The sequence below is a fragment of the Orycteropus afer genome, unplaced genomic scaffold, assembly GCF_000298275.1.
Source record: "Orycteropus afer afer isolate SDZICR_OR568_19922 unplaced genomic scaffold, OryAfe1.0 scaffold00047, whole genome shotgun sequence".
Lineage (NCBI taxonomy): Eukaryota > Metazoa > Chordata > Mammalia > Tubulidentata > Orycteropodidae > Orycteropus > Orycteropus afer.
The window spans coordinates 15,183,545-15,201,282 of NW_006921634.1; the positions used below are offsets into that span (position 1 = coordinate 15,183,545).

General features: G+C 36.7%; 1 protein-coding gene across 1 annotated transcript in view; it reads left to right on the forward strand.

Annotated features, from left to right (window-relative positions):
* The window catches only part of ARHGAP42 (Rho GTPase activating protein 42), a 392,107-nt gene that overhangs the window by 356,267 nt on the left and 18,102 nt on the right, over positions 1-17,738 (forward strand). The window contains exons 13-22 of the mRNA XM_007938080.1: positions 248-310; positions 1,408-1,482; positions 2,204-2,288; positions 3,567-3,625; positions 6,822-6,927; positions 9,828-9,987; positions 11,397-11,541; positions 12,923-13,303; positions 13,699-13,855; positions 16,343-16,405. Coding sequence (XP_007936271.1) covers positions 248-310; positions 1,408-1,482; positions 2,204-2,288; positions 3,567-3,625; positions 6,822-6,927; positions 9,828-9,987; positions 11,397-11,541; positions 12,923-13,303; positions 13,699-13,855; positions 16,343-16,405 — 1,294 coding nt within the window. The remainder of the gene's footprint in view (positions 1-247; positions 311-1,407; positions 1,483-2,203; positions 2,289-3,566; positions 3,626-6,821; positions 6,928-9,827; positions 9,988-11,396; positions 11,542-12,922; positions 13,304-13,698; positions 13,856-16,342; positions 16,406-17,738) is intronic.

Genomic DNA, 17,738 nt, shown 5'->3' on the forward strand with positions numbered 1-17,738 from the left:
GTAACATATTTACCTTCTATGATAGAGCTGTGCTCTTAAGTAAGCAGATTGATGCTATAACTTTGGTGAGTGTAACTGCCCACCCCACCCCCTACTTCTAGACCAAAATAAAAATTCATACTCTAGCAAAAGTCTTTGATAAATTCAGGAAGAATCACTCTTCTGTTAAATGACGATACAACAGAGATAACAGATGGGGAAATGTATCATCAGCATAAACACTTAGGTGGTTTTCCTTTATTTTCAGTGTACTTAAATGAAGCAGGGTTCAACTTTGTGAGAAAATGCATTCAAGCTGTGGAAACAAGAGGTTAGTGTTGTCTGATACAGTTACTTTATTTTAACTACAGTGTTATGCTCTATATTTATAGAATGAGTATGTGTTTAGCCATTAATATGAGAGATTAATTTTAAGAATTATATAAATACATAAAAGCTGTACTTGGAACTTCAATTTGCCAAAAAACACTGCATTCATACTTCCTATTTTTCCATTATTTTTCCTCAAATAACCTCACTTTACTTCTTATTGTTAGATGTCTATTATTTATTATATAATTTATTTCAAGCATCAGGGAGATAAGATTCTTAAAGAGTTTGTCCTACGCCCTTCCCACAATTTCTGTACCTTCCCTCACTCTAGTCATGACCTTTCTCCTAAAGCCCATCCCAGTTGCCCGCTAGGTTCTTTCACTTCCAGAGAAACATATCTAAAGGAAACTTGTATTTGGTGTTGGAGTACTCATCTTTAACCTTGGTGCTACCATTTAGAAATTTTGAGAAGTTAGGCAATTCCTTAAATCCCCTGATTATATTTCCTCACATGCAAAACAAAAATAAAAGTAAATAAATAAATAAAAATAAAACTGTTTTAAGGATTAAATGAGATAGTTTAGTTAAAGCAGAGCCCAGTATCTGACCAGTACTTGGTACTCAGTCATGGTATTCATAAGGAAGCAATTTCTTACTGAGGTTAGGGACTTGGCTTTGGAGACTGACAGAACTGGTGAGATCCAGCCAGACACCTTTATAAGCCCTGAACAGAACAGTAGCTCCTCAGAGGACCTGCTTCAGTATGCAGGACTCCGTGACCCTGAACAACTACAAAATGAAGACAATTGAGCATTTCTCCTCAACTCTGATGCTTTTTTATATTCAAATAAATGAAAATAGGCAGGTATACTTTGCTGCTTTGAAGATCTTCAAAGACTTTCAAATCACTGTTCAGTGTCTAATCTGAGGAACATATGTCTGATGGGTATTCCCAAGGTAAGTTTGCTAAAGTTAAACTGCAAAATTGGATAAGTAGCTTTCAAATTCTGTATATGCATAAGTCTGAGTTTTTAACATTCTGTACTGGGGAAGCTGTGTCTCAAGTCATTTTCTTGTGATTTTCCTTCTCGTTAGGCATCACCATTTTAGGCCTCTACCGAATAGGAGGTGTGAACTCCAAAGTTCAGAAACTCATGAATACCACATTTTGTAAGTTTTAAATGAATCAGCTTACTTAACTAATCTTTTTATTCTTACAGATGATCTAAACCATAGATTTCTTTGAAGTACAGACCATTCTTTTCCTTGAATATTTCCAAGTAATATTTATAATTAATGTTTATTTGTATTCCATGTTTAATGTTTCTACAGATGAACAGTTGGAATTTGAGATGGTCATTTTTTTTAATGTCACATTTTGGCTCAGATGTCCAGGTAAAATTTTAGTATAGTGTAATAAGAACAAAATATAGTATAGTGTAATAAGAGCATGGATGCTGGCGTCATATTGGATGACTTTGAATCCCAAGTTGACCACTGAAAAGCACTGTGACATTAGGTAATTTGCTGAGTCCTTTTTGTCTCAGTCTCATTTTTAAAATGAGGTTAACAGTACCAGATATTTTAATAAGAATACTGAGGATTGGATGTGTCAGTCCATATAAATGACTTAGAAGCATACCTGATATAAGTTAAAAATCAGCAACAATTTGATTTGGTAGGCCATTAATTCTCAAGATCTCTTTTATGTACAGTGTCAATGAGCTTCATACCAACTCACACAAACAACAATCCTAAAGTTAGCTCTATTGGTATACTAAGAGATAACTGCCTTTCTCTTTTAACCTACATTTATTTGCATCTATCTTGCTAAAGATGTAAGTGACATTTGATATTTCACATTTTAAACTCATTTTTTTTTTCTTTTCAGCTCCAAAATCCCCTCCTGATATTGATATTGATATTGAACTATGGGACAATAAGACAATAACAAGTGGGCTGAAAAACTACCTCAGGTAAGGAGGATTTAACACCTGGTACTCTGGATGTGAGTTTTCACTCTCCTCCTTGGACAGTTACCAGATGATATCATGAGGTCTGTGGGCACAAGCTTCACTCTTTAGCTCAATTTGGTTACTTGCAGTGAAATAGCATTTGTGTTTAGTGAGTGCTCTCTAATTTGTAGTTTGTGTTTCTAACAAGGACCTGAAAAGTCTCCTATATTTTGTGAATACTAAATTATATCTTTTGTTTCATGCTATTATCTTTCTATAATTTTTATGTATTTCTTTATTTTTATTTTTTATTGTGATTTGGATGAAAGTTTACAGAGCAAATTCATTTTCTATACAGCAGTTTACACACACTTTGTCTCGGGACATTGACTGCAATTTCCCATAATGCAACAGCTCTCTTCCCACTTCCTGCCCATAGTTGCCTCTTCCCTGTGTCCTTCCTTCCCATGCACTCTTGCCCCCCGAGCTGTCTCCCCCTGCATGATTTTCATGTATTTGTTTAAAATAACAAGTTGAATTTTGAGTCTTTTAGTTTGTTTGTTACATTTTTACCCTCACAACTGAAAAGTGCTTATTCCTGTCATGCAGTAGTTTTCACAAAGAAAAAAGAGTCTCTGACTCTTCCTTTTTAATATATTTGTGACAAGAAGTGCTAATGGACATTGGACATTAGAAGTTTAGGCCTACCTGGAGCCTCCTAACTGGGACTTTATCATCACTCAAAAACCAAACTTACTGCTGTCAAGTTGGAACAGACTCATAGAGACCCCTCCTTCGGTTTCTGAGGTGATATCACTACAGAAATAGATTACCCAACTTTCCTTCCGAGGAGTGGCTGGTGAGTTTGAACTGCCAGCCTTCTGGTTAGCAGTCCGATGCCTTAGGCACTATGCCACAACATTATCATAGTACCTGCAATAATCACCCAACTCTTATAGAAGCCCTGAGTGTTCCTTGGAGAGAACAATCATGGGAGAAAGAAGGGCTGCTTATGCACAGGGAGACAGCTCAGGGGGCAGAAGTACATGGAGGGATGGACACAGGGAAGAGGTAACTATCAGGAGGAAGTGGGAGGGGAGCTGTTGCATTGCGATAAATTGTGATCAATGTCATGAAACAAAGTGTATATGAACTGCTGTATGGAAAGTGAATTTGCTCTGTAAATTTTCACCCAAATCACAATTTGAAAAAAAAAAGTAATAAAAAAAAAGAAGTCCTGAGTGTTTCAGGAATAAGAGATATTGCCATTTTAAAATGTGCTTCCTTCCTCTGTTCCAGGTGCCTTGCTGAACCACTGATGACTTACAAGTTGCACAAAGATTTTATTGTTGCTGTTAGTAAGTACATTTTCCTTGAAAGCACTGTAATTGTAGTTTTATGCTATATTACTTAGACAGATAACTTTAAACCAGTTTTTTTTTTCTAAAACTGCTTAAGGAATTATCAATCTGGTAATCCCAAGCAATATGGTTTATAAATATCTAAATAATACATAACAAATCACAAAATAAAGTAAAAATCACTTAACAAGACCTTGTAAGTACTTTCTGTATTGTGGAAATGAATTTTCTCATCAGTCATATGCTTCAGTTATTACAGGCATCTTTTGCTTTAATGTATATGTATATTTTGGCACCGTGATCTGGAAAACACAATTTTTACAACATTGGTATGAGTCTAATATGATTAGAAAGAGTCAAGGAGTTATTCTAATAGCATTTTATTTGATTGACAAGTAGAACTTTCTTACAAGAACAATCCTAGGATTAAATAGATAAGACTTCAAATATGTATGGTCACTTAGGCCATGAACATCTAGATGCTCGCATGCTATGTTCATAAGTCTGGAGTGAAGTGTCAGCAAATTTTGGTAAACAAGAGACAGCTTCATCAATCTCTTTTCCCCATACTCATATTTATTTTGATGGTAACATATTTATGTCATTTCTTTAAATCTGTAACTACCATAATGTGATACAACTAGTTGGATTTAGTTTAAAAATTAGGAGGTAGAAACAGTAATAAACATGTAACATGAGAATTTAGAAATACACACTCTAAACCACTGAGACTAAAGTGCCAGATCATCATCTGAGCCCATCACAGTGGCTCGTAATAATTAGGAGTTGGCATTTCATTGTTAACATGTATGAGCTTTGAGTATAAGAGTGTTTTCCATAATCCATGAAAGAAATCCATTGTATTAGTTTATTGCTACACATTGTAGTGTCACAGGAAATGTTGGTTGATAAAGTGTCAGATAAAGTTGAATGACCTTGGTTTACAATCTGGTATACATGACTAACCACATGCTCTTCCTCCTTAAAGCCGTATACTATACTTCTATTCATTCTGTTCAAAGAAATCTGTCTTTGTAAAATGGACAGGACCTTACAAAATATGCAATCTGACCTCTCATTTTGTCAACTAGGAAATCAGGACCTAGAATAGGCAAGTGACTTGTCCAAACAAAAAACCCACTGTCATCAAGTCAATTCCAACCCATAGCGATCCTATATGATAGAGCAGAAACACCCAAAGGGTTTCCAAGGCTGTAAATCTTTACAGAAGCAGACTGCTATCTATTTCTCCCATAGAGTGGCTAGTGGGTTCAAACCACCGACCTTTTAGTTCACAGCCAAGTGCTTTAACCACTGTACCACCAGAGCACCTTGACTTGGCCACAGGCAATTCATGGTAATACCAATGCTATAAACCAGATATTTGGATTCTTAATCCAGAATCCTTTCTTACAGAAATTTTGTTTTATAACAAATGGCATTTGAGTCACTTAGCTGTAATCGCTCAATAAACTGGTTGTTTTGATACTGCCTTGGAAACCCAAGGAGGGGTGGCATGAGTCGGATCCAACTCGATGGCAATGAGGTTTTTTTTTTAAGTAGTATGTAGCCAAAGGTTTTATCTCCATTTATTTCTCTGGCAAATAATTATGTTATTTACTACCATGATACTTAAAATTATTATCTTGTTATGTGTAACAATTTGGTCTTTTGTCAAAGATGGGTCCCATTTTCTAAATGTTTATTAATTAGTTATTTTTGGTTTCAAGGTGCCTAAATCCAGCTCAGTAAAAATGAGAAGTTATTCAAAGACTCAGAGATGTCTCAGAGAATTTCTTGGCAGTAGATGAGTCTGGCTTTTCACGGGCCGCCACCAGGAACCAAAAAGTTGGGACTGACATATCTCTCCCTTCTCATTTTGGAGCGTCTCTCATCACTTTTCTTTTCTTTGCATCTGCCTCATTCTTATCTGTCTTTCCAGATTTTCTCAGCTTTAGCATATTTGGTTACACCATCCCTGATTTTACATGATTTGCCTTTTCAGTATCCAGCAGACAGATAAAGAGTTTTGGTGTCTCCATTCTAAATCTTGGGAGTCCTTGTGTTTGGCCCAGTCTAAATCAAGATTTACTTCCCCCATATCCAAATAATTGTACCTGGAAAAGATAAATATTAAATAATGTACATATTAAAGTTTGGAGTACTTTTGAGAAAAAGAACTTAACAGAGTTTGTCAAATGTAATGAATGTTAAATTATTTGTTTTGAATGATGAAAGTTTCTCTAGCAGACATGTCAGTGTCTTGGCTTTTTGCATATCAGACTAGCAGGCATGCTTTAGATGATTTCTCACTATTTAGATTTCCCCTTCTCAGACCCTCAAAGCCAGCTGTGGGCTTAAAAATCTGTTGAGCTGATGTTTGCATAATAGTGCTAACACCTCAGAAAAGTCACTTCTTGTCTTTGAATGTGTTCAATAAGGAGATGCATGCTTGCTTCATAGGGTGACCAGAAGAATTCAGTGAGATTATGTATATTATAGGGAGCTCTGGTAGCACAGTGCCTAAGGCATTTCACTGCTAACCAGAAGGTCAGTGGTTCAAACCCACCAGCCACTCCTCAGAAGGAAGGTTGGGCAATCTACTTCAGTAGTGATACTGCCTCAGAAACCCAAGGAGGGGTCGCTATGAGTCGAGTCCAACTCGATGGCACATAACAACAACATGTGTATTACAGTACCTAGTGCATTTGTTGTTGTTATGCGCCGTCAAGTCAAACCTGACTCATAGCGACCCCTCCTTGGGTTTCCGAGGCAGTATCACAACGGAAGTAAGATTGCCCAACCTTCCTTCCTAGGAGTGGCTGGTGGGTTTGAACCGCCAGCCGTCTGGTTAGCAGACAAGTGTCTTAGCCACTATGCTACCAGAGCTCCTATCTGGTGCATTGGGCACTCAGTAATAGTTGCTGCAGTCACTCACATTTCTAGCACTTTGATTGTGTACTTATCAAGCAGGTATGAGTTTAGTTCTATGTTCAGTGATTAAGAGAACAGATCTGGATTAACCATGGGCAAGGTACTCAGGCCTTAGTGAATGATAGTCACAACGCCTGTGACTTGAAACACTGCTTATCAGGCACTGGTGATGGGAGTGGTCCTGTTGCTTAGATTACTAATGTGTAGATATATACATGTGAATGAAATTAAGGCATTTGTAACCTTTTTTATGTTGCAGAATCTGATGACCAAAACTACCGGGTAGAAGCTGTACATGCCTTGGTGCACAAATTACCAGAGAAAAACCGAGAGATGCTGGACATCTTAATAAAGCACTTGGTCAAGTAATTCTCTATATTGTTCATTTAATCACTTGTTCAACTGTTAAGATTAAGCTTGCTGAAATCTTTTCAAAATATATGATGGTGTTGTAACATTGCTGTTGCAATTAGAAGGAACTCTGATGGCACAGTAGTTAAAGCATTGGGCTGCTAACCAAAAAGTCAGTGATTTGAACCCACCAGCCACTCCATGGGAGAAAGATGAAGCAGTCTGCTTCCATAAAGAATTTTAGCCTTGGAAACCCTATGGGGCAGTTCTGCTTTATCCTACAGGTTCACTATAAGTCACATTTGACTCTATGGCAGTGGACTTGGTTTTGTTTGGTTATTGCAATTAGAGTTTATTGAATATGCTTAAAAAATGACATAGTGGTATAATTCATTTTTAAAGATATGTCTATATGTATGTGTGTCTGTGTGTGTACCTATATATGTTTATGATAGGCAAATAATTATATCCTTTTTAGCTTTTAAACTTAGATGCTAACTTCAGAATGTATGAAGGAGCACATGGTATTTTCCAAATTCTTATAGGTACATTGTAACCAATTTGGCAAGCAGTGCTTTATATTTTAAGGGTCACCAGATTCTCTCAGGTCAAACTACCAGTGTAACATTACTTTCTTATCTGAATTCATAGTTTCTTTTGGTCTCTGAAGATTTTTCTGACTTTCCTGCTCTGTCTTCCCATAGATAGATAGAGAAAGATATACACAGACAGGAAGGAAGGGTTAGTCTGTCTGCCTGCCTTTTACTCTGTTTATCAGTGGAGAAATTGAAACAGACAGATATATACATATGTCTAGATGTGTGTGCATGTGCACACATACACGTATTTAATCCAGAAGTTTGTTTGCCATATTGCTAAAAATAGAAGTCCAAATTCAGGTTTTAAAGTTAAAGAGTTTCCTTATAATCTCATTTACTATTAAGGACATTTTTCATTTTAATGATGCCATGATTCACAATCAAATGAAATCAATCCTTCTTTCTTTGCTACACATAATGGCCCAATTTATGCTAATTTGAGCCATACATTTTTGAAATAGTGCTACATAAACATATTAATAAATTTCATCTTACTTGCAAATGTCAAGATAATATGAACCCCTCCTCCCATGAATTAAAAAGGAAACCCACTAGAAATGGCATAATTTCAAGTGCATTGTTAATTTTTGATCCATGGCATTAGCTTGTCAGCTAATGATTCACCCACCTTGGTCTGGATTAGACTTGAATTATAAGTTTTTGAATTGTGTAAACTCTTCAAGACATTTAACAACACTGTATTTATTAAGCATTATCTTGCTGGTCTTCCAGGTAATTTTCTAGGGAAACCTCTTTAAGTGGCATATAAATATCACATAAAACTCTCTTGCTTAAATGTCCAGTGTTAGATGAAGACAAGCTTCAGCTTAATGAGAATGTGTGTAGGAATGTCAAGGAAGAGTATCTGACCACTAAAGAAGGCTTGAAATTCTTTTGCCCATCCTCCTCCACTAATGCTGGCTACTTCCTTGAACCTTCAAAAGGTCAAGCTCCACTGACAGAGCAGTGGCTGTGAAATGTGTTCCCACATCACCAATGATCTGCTTTTGAGAACTACTGTCGTCACTGTTGATCTCTGGTGACCATCGTTGAAGAAAAGGGAATTTAAGATCCGTGACCAGCATTGGGATTACAAAAACTAGAGGACTAATTCCAAATTTGCATTAATTAGTTCTGAGATATGCTCATTGTTTCCTCTTTCTTCCTCAAAGAGAAACCTTTTCTTTGCCTTTTAAACAAAGACCATCTATAGTCTTTTCTCTGACTTAATTTTAATTATTTAAAAGTGTTATTCTTTTAAAAAAAATTAAATCACATTTTGAGGGATTTTTCTACATGTTGGTTTGGACTGTCCTTATTGATACATACTTCGTCAAATATATACATCATCTTGTGTTATGCTATTTCCTAAAAATTCACATTCTAACAATCTGATTCTATTTAGTGTATGATTCTGCTAGGACTAAGATATAAAAGCAGTGTTTAAAACTAGGAGGTTGGTCAAATGAATAGGGTTTCCTTCTAAGAATGCTCTAATTTCCAGAATAAATTAATTATGTAGGCCAAAATTTTCTTAATAGTTACTAGAATTACTCTGCTTAGGTCAGTAATGACAAAGTCTTTTCATTTTCAATCCAGCAATGATACCAACATATCCACTTGTCTTACTGTGTTGCCAAGCACAGTGCTGGAACAAGGGAGGCACTCAGGGAAATTTTGGATGACTGAATGAATGAATAGATCGATGGATGGATGGATGAGTGGGTGGATGGATGGATAGATGCTTGTGTTGACCACCAGTATACGTGGGAGTTTGAGGAAACCCTTGACTAGCTATCAGACCCGATTGAAGTAGTATCCCTGACCCAAAGTTGCTGTGACCTCAAACTTCTAGCTTTCATCTATAAGATAAGAATAACTGATTTACTGAGAGGGTTAAATGCAATACTATCTATGAAAATGCCTGAGAGTAGATGCTCAATAATGTTTAGTGAATCTGAATGAAAATGCAACCAGTCTACTCAGCCATTTGTTCTAATAGAAGTATATACCATAGAAAATACCAAGCACTGATAATTCTTTTTAGGGTAATTGTACTTGATTTAGGAAATCAAGAATTTTCACTCAATTAGGTTAAATTTTGTCATTATGTTTTACTTATGTTAATAACGTTTTACGTATTTTTAGGCCATATCCGCTAATGCTAATGGGGTGGCACAAACGGACTCATTTGGAAAATTAGCCTATATTGGCATATTTTACATTTTTGTTATCACAAATTTGATAAAAGAGAATATTTTATCATTGTTAAACATTAATAAAGTTAAGATACTATTATTGCTGTTTATTTGCAGAGTATCACTACATAGCCAACAAAATCTTATGACTGTCTCAAATCTTGGTGTCATATTTGGCCCAACTCTAATGAGAGCACAGGAAGAAACTGTGGCTGCCATGATGAATATTAAATTTCAGAATATAGTGGTTGAAATCCTGATTGAACACTATGAAAAGGTAGGCTGGATTTTCATGGGAAAGTGTCGAATTTTAAAGGTTACTTTTGAATAAGAATTTTGCATTTGTGTTGTCTATGAGCTTTTGCTCTGTGATAGCAGATTCCTATTTAATGTTAGTCTTTTAAGTTTTGTATAAATTACTTCTCCATGAGAACTTTAATTTTCTTTTTTCTTGTTTAATTTTTAAATGTATCACAAAATCCTCCAGGTAGATAGTTTCCTTTCTTTCTACATCATTTATATTTCAAAAAGTTCTTCTTTGTCATTTATGCAGTTACTTTACTACCTACATTTACAGAAGGCTTTAGCATCATTTTGTGGCTAAATCTATTTTAGCCTTCTCTTTTTATGCCTCCAAGATTAGACTTTTAATTGTATAGTAGAGGTGGCATTCTCAATAAAATAAAAATAAAAACAGTAAATGGAATCTTGAGGCCATCTATATCCATTCCCTACCAAAAGTTTCTTTAAAAGACTAAGGAATAACTATGGAAATGGGAAATTGTGAGAGGTAGAATGACTGAATTATTAAGTGAATGAGGCCATTTAGGATCTGACCATTTGTGATTCATTTATGTTTTATATAGTCCCTTTGAGAGGTTGACTCTTCTCCTCTCCTCTCCCAGTTCTATCCCTAGTATCTGCAGAAGAATGTTCTTAATGTCTCTTGAAGGTTATGAGCCCTCTTACAATCTAAGAGCACATGGCTGCACACCGTAGCTGTGCTTAAACCTCTCTCAGGAGCTCATCACATTCTTTGACAGCTCAGAGTCAAGAACATGACAGCACCTTCTCTGGGGAAGTGATACAAAATGAGCCTCTTCCCCACAGGTTGTGTTCCTCAGAGCATGAAGGGCCAAAGAGAGCATTACAATAAAAAAAAAAAAAAAAAATGTGTTTTGACTTGGATATTTGTTCATATTTGAAAGGTTTCCTTAAAATTACTTGAAAATCTTTTGAATTTCACTGTTGAAGGTGGGATAGGAGAATTAGAAAGAAAAAAAATAAAACTCAGAGAAGAACTAATATTCACTGTAAATGGAAAAGAAAGTTATAATTGCTCTAGGTTTTTCTGGGCGCTCTCGTAGCATAGTGCTAAGGCACTTGACTGCTAACCAGAAGGCTGGCGGTTCAAACCCACCAGCCACTCCCAGAGGGAAGGTTGGGCAATCCACTTCCGGAGTGTTACTGCCTCGGAAACCCAAGGAGGAATCGCTATGAGTTGAGTCCAACTCGACAGCACATAACAACAACATTTATTTTTCTATGCCAAGCCTCTCTTGTTGTGCAGCAGATTAAGTAGCATCTGTTTTAAAGATTATTTACAACATTTAAAGTATGATTTCGGATGGTGATGGCAACTTCACCCTTTTATGGACCTCATCCATTTTTTTTTTTTCTTTGTAGATTTTTCATACTGCTCCAGACCCAAGCATTCCCCTTCCTCAGCCTCAGTCGCGATCTGGATCCCGGAGGACACGTGCAATCTGCCTCTCTACAGGGTCTCGAAAGCCCAGAGGGAGGTACACTCCATGCTTGGCTGAACCAGATAGTAAGTGTGCCTTGGCCTTAGAGAGATGCTTTCTTCCTTCTTTAATTCAGCCTTACCTCACCTTATTGGTAATTAAGTAGAAATAGAAAATGTTCTCACTGATCCTCTCTACCCAACAACCCCTCCCCTAACATTTATATATTCTTTGTCAGTATAGTTGTAAGGTTCCTTGAGCAAGCAAATTCATTATTACTACAAAGGAAGAAAAATAGTTTTTTCAGTGCTCTTTTTTCTGTGACTGTGATTAAGTACATTGAGTGCTACTTTGTAGTAGGTTTTGTCCTGTTGTCGAAGTGACAGAGAAGAAAGCAAGAGAAGGTCTAGCTGAAGCAGTCATTTTCTTGCTTCCTTTCACATTGTGTTCTTAACGCAGCATCTCTTGGGTTTTAAAGGAAAGAAGTAAAAAGAAAAGTTACACCACATATTATTACTAACTTGCTATTCTGAGCCAAGCTCCAAGGTGATAATGGGTGGTAGCCTGAGTCCAAGACATGATAAACTGCCCATTCTCATTGGAAGCCCTACAAATCCCCAATTTTTCCCTCCCACAATAAATATTTAATAAAAGCTGAAAAAAAAACATAGTTTTAGCTTAGATATGTTTCATAGCACACTTTATTATTTCAGTCTCTCTAATTTTTCTTAAACAATATTAAAAATTAAACTCAGTTATTTAGCCAGTTTCTTACTTGCTGTGTTTTCAGCAGGGCAAGGAAAAACTGCTCTCTTTGAAAATCATGAGCCGCTTTTAATTTGCTACTGCCATTTAATGGCACCTTTGAATGAAAAGGGGGTTCATGTGTATTATAACTCAGAAACAAGTAAGATCTAACTCAGAAACAAGTAAGATCAGAAAAGTAAAAGGCAGAAATAAGTCAGTATGTATGTCTTCTGAGGATTCCTTTCTTTTTCCCTTTTTGTTTTTTTCATGAAAATATATACAGCCATATACCATTTCAACAGTTTCTACATGTGCAACTTAGTGACATCAAATTGTGCAACTACTTTCCAACAACCTTCTCCAGATTGTTTTTCTCTGACTTCTTTGTCCTATCTCAGAAGTAAATAGTGGTTGGAATTCAAGTCAGTGCACTAATGCTTCAAGAAGTAAAGTTACTAAATAGGGGCAAGGTACATGTAAAATTCTTCCTAGATTAGTGTTGAGAAAAAAAGAAAATGCATTTACTAAGTCCAGGTGCACATTTGAAAGCCTCTCTCTAACACTGAGGGCAATTCTCCATACCAGATAAAGACCTGTCAATGCAGTGGGTCAGTTGGCCACAGAGGACATGGAGAGTTGGAACATGGAAGATTTTGGTGGTGTTGTTATCAACAAATGGCGACTGTTGCTCTTCTTTCTCCCTTTCCTGCTCCTCCTCAGGTGACTCCTATAGCAGCAGCCCTGACAGTACACCCATGGGTAGCATCGAGTCACTCTCCTCTCACTCTTCTGAACAAAACAGCACTCCAAAGTCTACTTCCTGCCAGCCCAGGGAGAAATCTGGTGGGATTCCTTGGATTGCATCCCCATCACCTGCCAATGGACAGAAAAGCCTTGGTCTCTGGACAACTAGTCCTGAATCGAGTTCTAGAGAAGATGCAACCAAAACGGATGCAGAATCAGATAGCCAGAGTGTAGCCTCAGTCACCAGCCCAGGGGACATTTCTCCACCAATCGACCTGGTCAAGAAAGGACCTTATGGGCTATCGGGACTGAAGAGAACCTCAGCTTCCTCCCTCAGATCCATCTCTGCAGCTGAAGGTAAGCCAGTATGGACCTGGTGCAAAGTGTTATTGTCCCTGTGTCACTGGCTTGATGATTCAGCATGATTAATCGGGAAAAGAGTTAAATGGTGAAGGAACTGTTGATGTTTATCTGATTTGTTCCCGAGCTTGGATTTCTAAAACTCCTATGCACTGTGACTTTTTACCTAGATCTTTCCATCTCTGTTAGGTGGTGTCTTTGTAATTATTGTGGATTGTGAACTCCCTGAGTGATGGGCTGCTGTGTTCAAAGAACATTCTGTACCTTCCCATTTGGGTTTGGAGAAAAATGCTTCCTTTTATTATGCACATGTACTGTGTTACTGCCTTTATTTTGTCTAATAGCACCTTGCCTATTTTCTTGGGCTTTTTTTTTTTTTTTTTTCTTTTTAGGAAACAAGAGCTACAGTGGATCCATTCAAAGCTTAACTTCCATAGGTTCCAAAGAGACCCCCAAAGCCCCACCAAACCCAGACCTACCTCCAAAAATGTGCAGGAGGTTAAGGTTAGACAACACCTCAAGCAATGGCTATCAGCGACCTGGCTCAGTGTAAGTATGAAAGTGTAATTGATTGTGTCTCCCAGGAAATAAAGGGGTGTGATGTATTCACAAGAGCTTTGGTAGTCCCTCAGCTGAATGTCTTATCTGTAAGGCCCACTTCTGTAGGGCTCTATCCTCTGCTAAAAATGATGTGAAAATTAGATTTAAGATATATAAACAATCCCATGCAAGCATTTTCCTTAGAAACAGAGTTATGGCTTAATTTAAGGACATAATAGTAAATGTATAATAGAGTAGTTTAGGCATTGAAGCTAAGAAGCAGAGAGAATGCCTATAAAAGCTGAACATCCACCTTTCAGCTAACAACACCACCATGCAATACCAGATCCTACTTCTCATCTCTCTTTACCCACCTAACCAGCTACAAGTTGTTAAAAATGCAACAGCTTTCCAGGTTGTGAGGGTTGCTTTTCTCTCCTCCTTATCACATGTCTCTCCTACCTGAGTACTCACTCATGAAAGCAAGCTTGGGAGCGCTGGTGGTGTAGTGCCTAAGGCATTTGACTGCTAATCAGAATGCTGGCACTTCAAAACCACCAGCCACTACTTGGAAGGAAGACTGGGCAATTTACTTCCCTAGAGATACCACCTTGGAAACCCAAGGAGGGGTCAGTATGAGTCAAATAGACTGGATGGCAATGAGTTTTTGTTTTGCTTTGTTTTTAAATAGAGAATGAGGGTGTAAAAGACAAAAGAAAGTACTTCTATTCAAAAGAAGTAACCCAGAAGTAAGGGCTGATTGGAGAGGGAATGAAAAGGAAAATAGGAATCTGGAAAACAAGTAAGCAAAATCCAAAGAGGAAAGTTTCTCTCCCTTCAGTCATGTTTTCCTTACATTTGCTGAGCAGTTCCTAAATTCATTAGGAACTGTGTCAGGGTGCCTTTATATGTTATCTCTTTAATGTCCACAATGTCCTTCCCCAACAGGTAATATGAACCCCATTTTAGAGATAATGAAAATGGATGATACTTAGAAAGTTTAATTAACCAGTACACATATACTCCATAAGTGGAACATTTGAGTTTCCAACTGAAAGTTGTCTGACTTTAATTCTGTGCACTTCCTATTATCCCATATGCATTTTGAATATGGTAATAACCCTGACATTTTAATTGTTCATTAAAAGTCCAGTAAGACATTTTATTAAGGCTGTTTCTGTAAGAAAAATGTCTTTAATTTATTCACTCATCATTTTCTTTTACATGAACTTTTTGGCTTCAGGTGTGTTTAACATAGATTATCTCTCTTCATTAGAAATCAAGCAATTGTGGCATAGACAAATATATTTATACTATCTACTCCCCCATGTGTGAAGTTCTAGCCATTAAGGGAAATTAAATTTTGATCCACTATATCAAGGGAGATTGAACAATATAAACCTCATCATTTGTTTGGAAAAGTAGGGTTTCTGTTATACGATTATGTACTAAAAGTTAAAGTAGAAACGAAACCAAGAGAATATATGTTCTATGTTATTCTTGTTAGGTTCTGTCCAGTCTATTTTTGACTCATAAAGACCCCCATGAGACAGAGTAGTACAGCCCAATAGGGTTTCCTAGGCTGTAATTTTTACAGTAGCAGATTGCCAGTTTTTTCGGCTGCAGAGTTCGAACCACAAACCTTTAGGTTAGCAGCCAAGCATTTAACCATTGCACCACCAGAGCTCCACATATTTTCTATGTTAGATGTAAAATGATCTAGGAGATTTTCAAATGACTTGACTTGAAAGAAAAGTTTAGCTGTTAAAGAAATTACACATATTTTTAAGTATAGGTTAGAACATCATTCAACGAAATTGAATTTTGAAATTTTTAGTAAATATGGAAACTTTTCCACTTACCTAGGTTACCTTGGTTTTAATTGTTACTTTATCCTTGATAGTCATACCTCTTCCAGTAGAACATGCCCTTTTTCCTCCATGATTTGAAACAAGATTTTAATTCATGAATTCACTTATTGGCCATGTTTTCAGAGTTCCTCATTTTTTTTATTTTAGAAGAACTGTGTTCACATATAAAAATGCATGAAATAATTTTAGCAATAGTTTCTTCTTCACTCTAGCTATGAGAGTGAAGATAATTTTTCTTTGTCATTTTGTGTTTGTTTCTTTGATTATCTTCCCTTGTGGCTGCACAGGACTCAATAACATGCTGCAGGGAGTGGAGTAGGGAGAAAATGTTCTTTTTAATACTCCTGCAGTTTTCTTAGGTAGAAAGATGAGGACAGTAAGCTCCCTATGGGATAGTAGCTGTGAGTTCATTACAGTCTGATACCCTGTGCACTGGAAACTAGAGTTAAAAATCTCTTCCACAAAAGAACTTAACACAATTAAAATTCAGGTCATATTTTGGTGACAGTTTTTAAGTAAGAGATTTTTGTTTGTTTGTTTAGCTGATGACTCTGAATTTCACTTTGATCTGAATGATTTTCCTCACTGACTTAATGAAACTTACTTGTTTAAAATGATTTTTCAGAGTGGCAGCAAAAGCCCAGCTGTTTGAAAATGTTGGATCAGTTAAGCCAGTTTCTTCTGGGCGGTAAGTTCTCAAAACTCTTAAATGAATTTTAAAAATAAAATAACTGTAATACTGTTGACTTGACATGGTAAGTTCTCTTTGATAATTCTGCCCCTCAGTTTTTCAGATGGTCAGATACACACACACTGACCCTTGTTTCTGGAGACAAGATCATATCTGTAAACCACATTTAGTTTCTCAGACTAGTACGATGATGAATCATTTGCTGAAATCTTCACAAAGGAAGAGTTCTAAAAAAACTTATTTTCTAAAAGCAGAAGTTGACATAACCCTTTGCACACACAGGGGATCATTCCCTAACAATCATTTTGAGCAACATTTTCAAAAGTATATTCTTGACTTTTAAAAAGCCATTGAGTTTTCTTTCTGAAGAAACGTCATAAACATCAGTTACAAATTATGACTATTTTTTAAACTTTTTATTGTAGTTTAGGTGAAAGTTTACAGAGAAAATTAATTTTCCATGCAACAATTTGTGTACATTTTGTTTCCTGACAGTGGTGCAATCCCCTCAGTCCCACAGTGTAACAGCCCTCTTCACACTTCCTCCTCAGGTGTTCCTGTTTCCGTTCATCCTTCTTTCCTGCCCCTTCTGCACCCTGAGTGTTGCTTTGGGGCAAATGGTGCCCTTCTGTTCTTGTATGATTGATTATACTGAGAAATAGGTTCTTCCCTGGTATTATTATTCACTTTAGAGTCCTGTTTATTGTTTGGCTGAAAGTTGATCCCCAGGGGGTACATTCAGTTCTAGGTTTGAAGACCGTCGAAGGGCCACAGTCTCAGGGGTTCCATCAGTTTCTATCAAACAAGTAAGTCTGGTCTTTTTTATGATTTTGAATTTTTTTCTAATTTTTTTTTTTCTCCCTCTCTGTCCAGGACCTTCTATTAGATCCTAATAAGAAGAACTTGTAGTGTTAGCCAAGTGCTGTCTAGTTCTTCTGGTATAGGGGAATAGAGGCTGTGGTTTGCATGGTCCACTGGTCCTCTGGACTGATTATTTCCTTGAGTCTTTGATTTTCTTCACTCTTCTATGCTTCAAACAGGAAGAGACTATTAGTTCCATTTTAGATGGTTGCTCAAAAGCTTTTAAAACTCCAATTGCTGCTCACCAAAGTATTATGTCAAACAATGAATGCCTTTGTGGACTAAGTTATGCCAGTAGACTTAGATGTCCCTTGAGACTATTGTCCTAAGTCTTCATCCCTGATCCCTGGTAATCATCAAAGAATATTTCTTTTTTTTTTTTTTTTAATTAGGATTTGGGTGAAGATTTACAGAGTAAATTCACTTTTCATACAGCAGTTCACATATACTTTGTCTCATATCATTGACC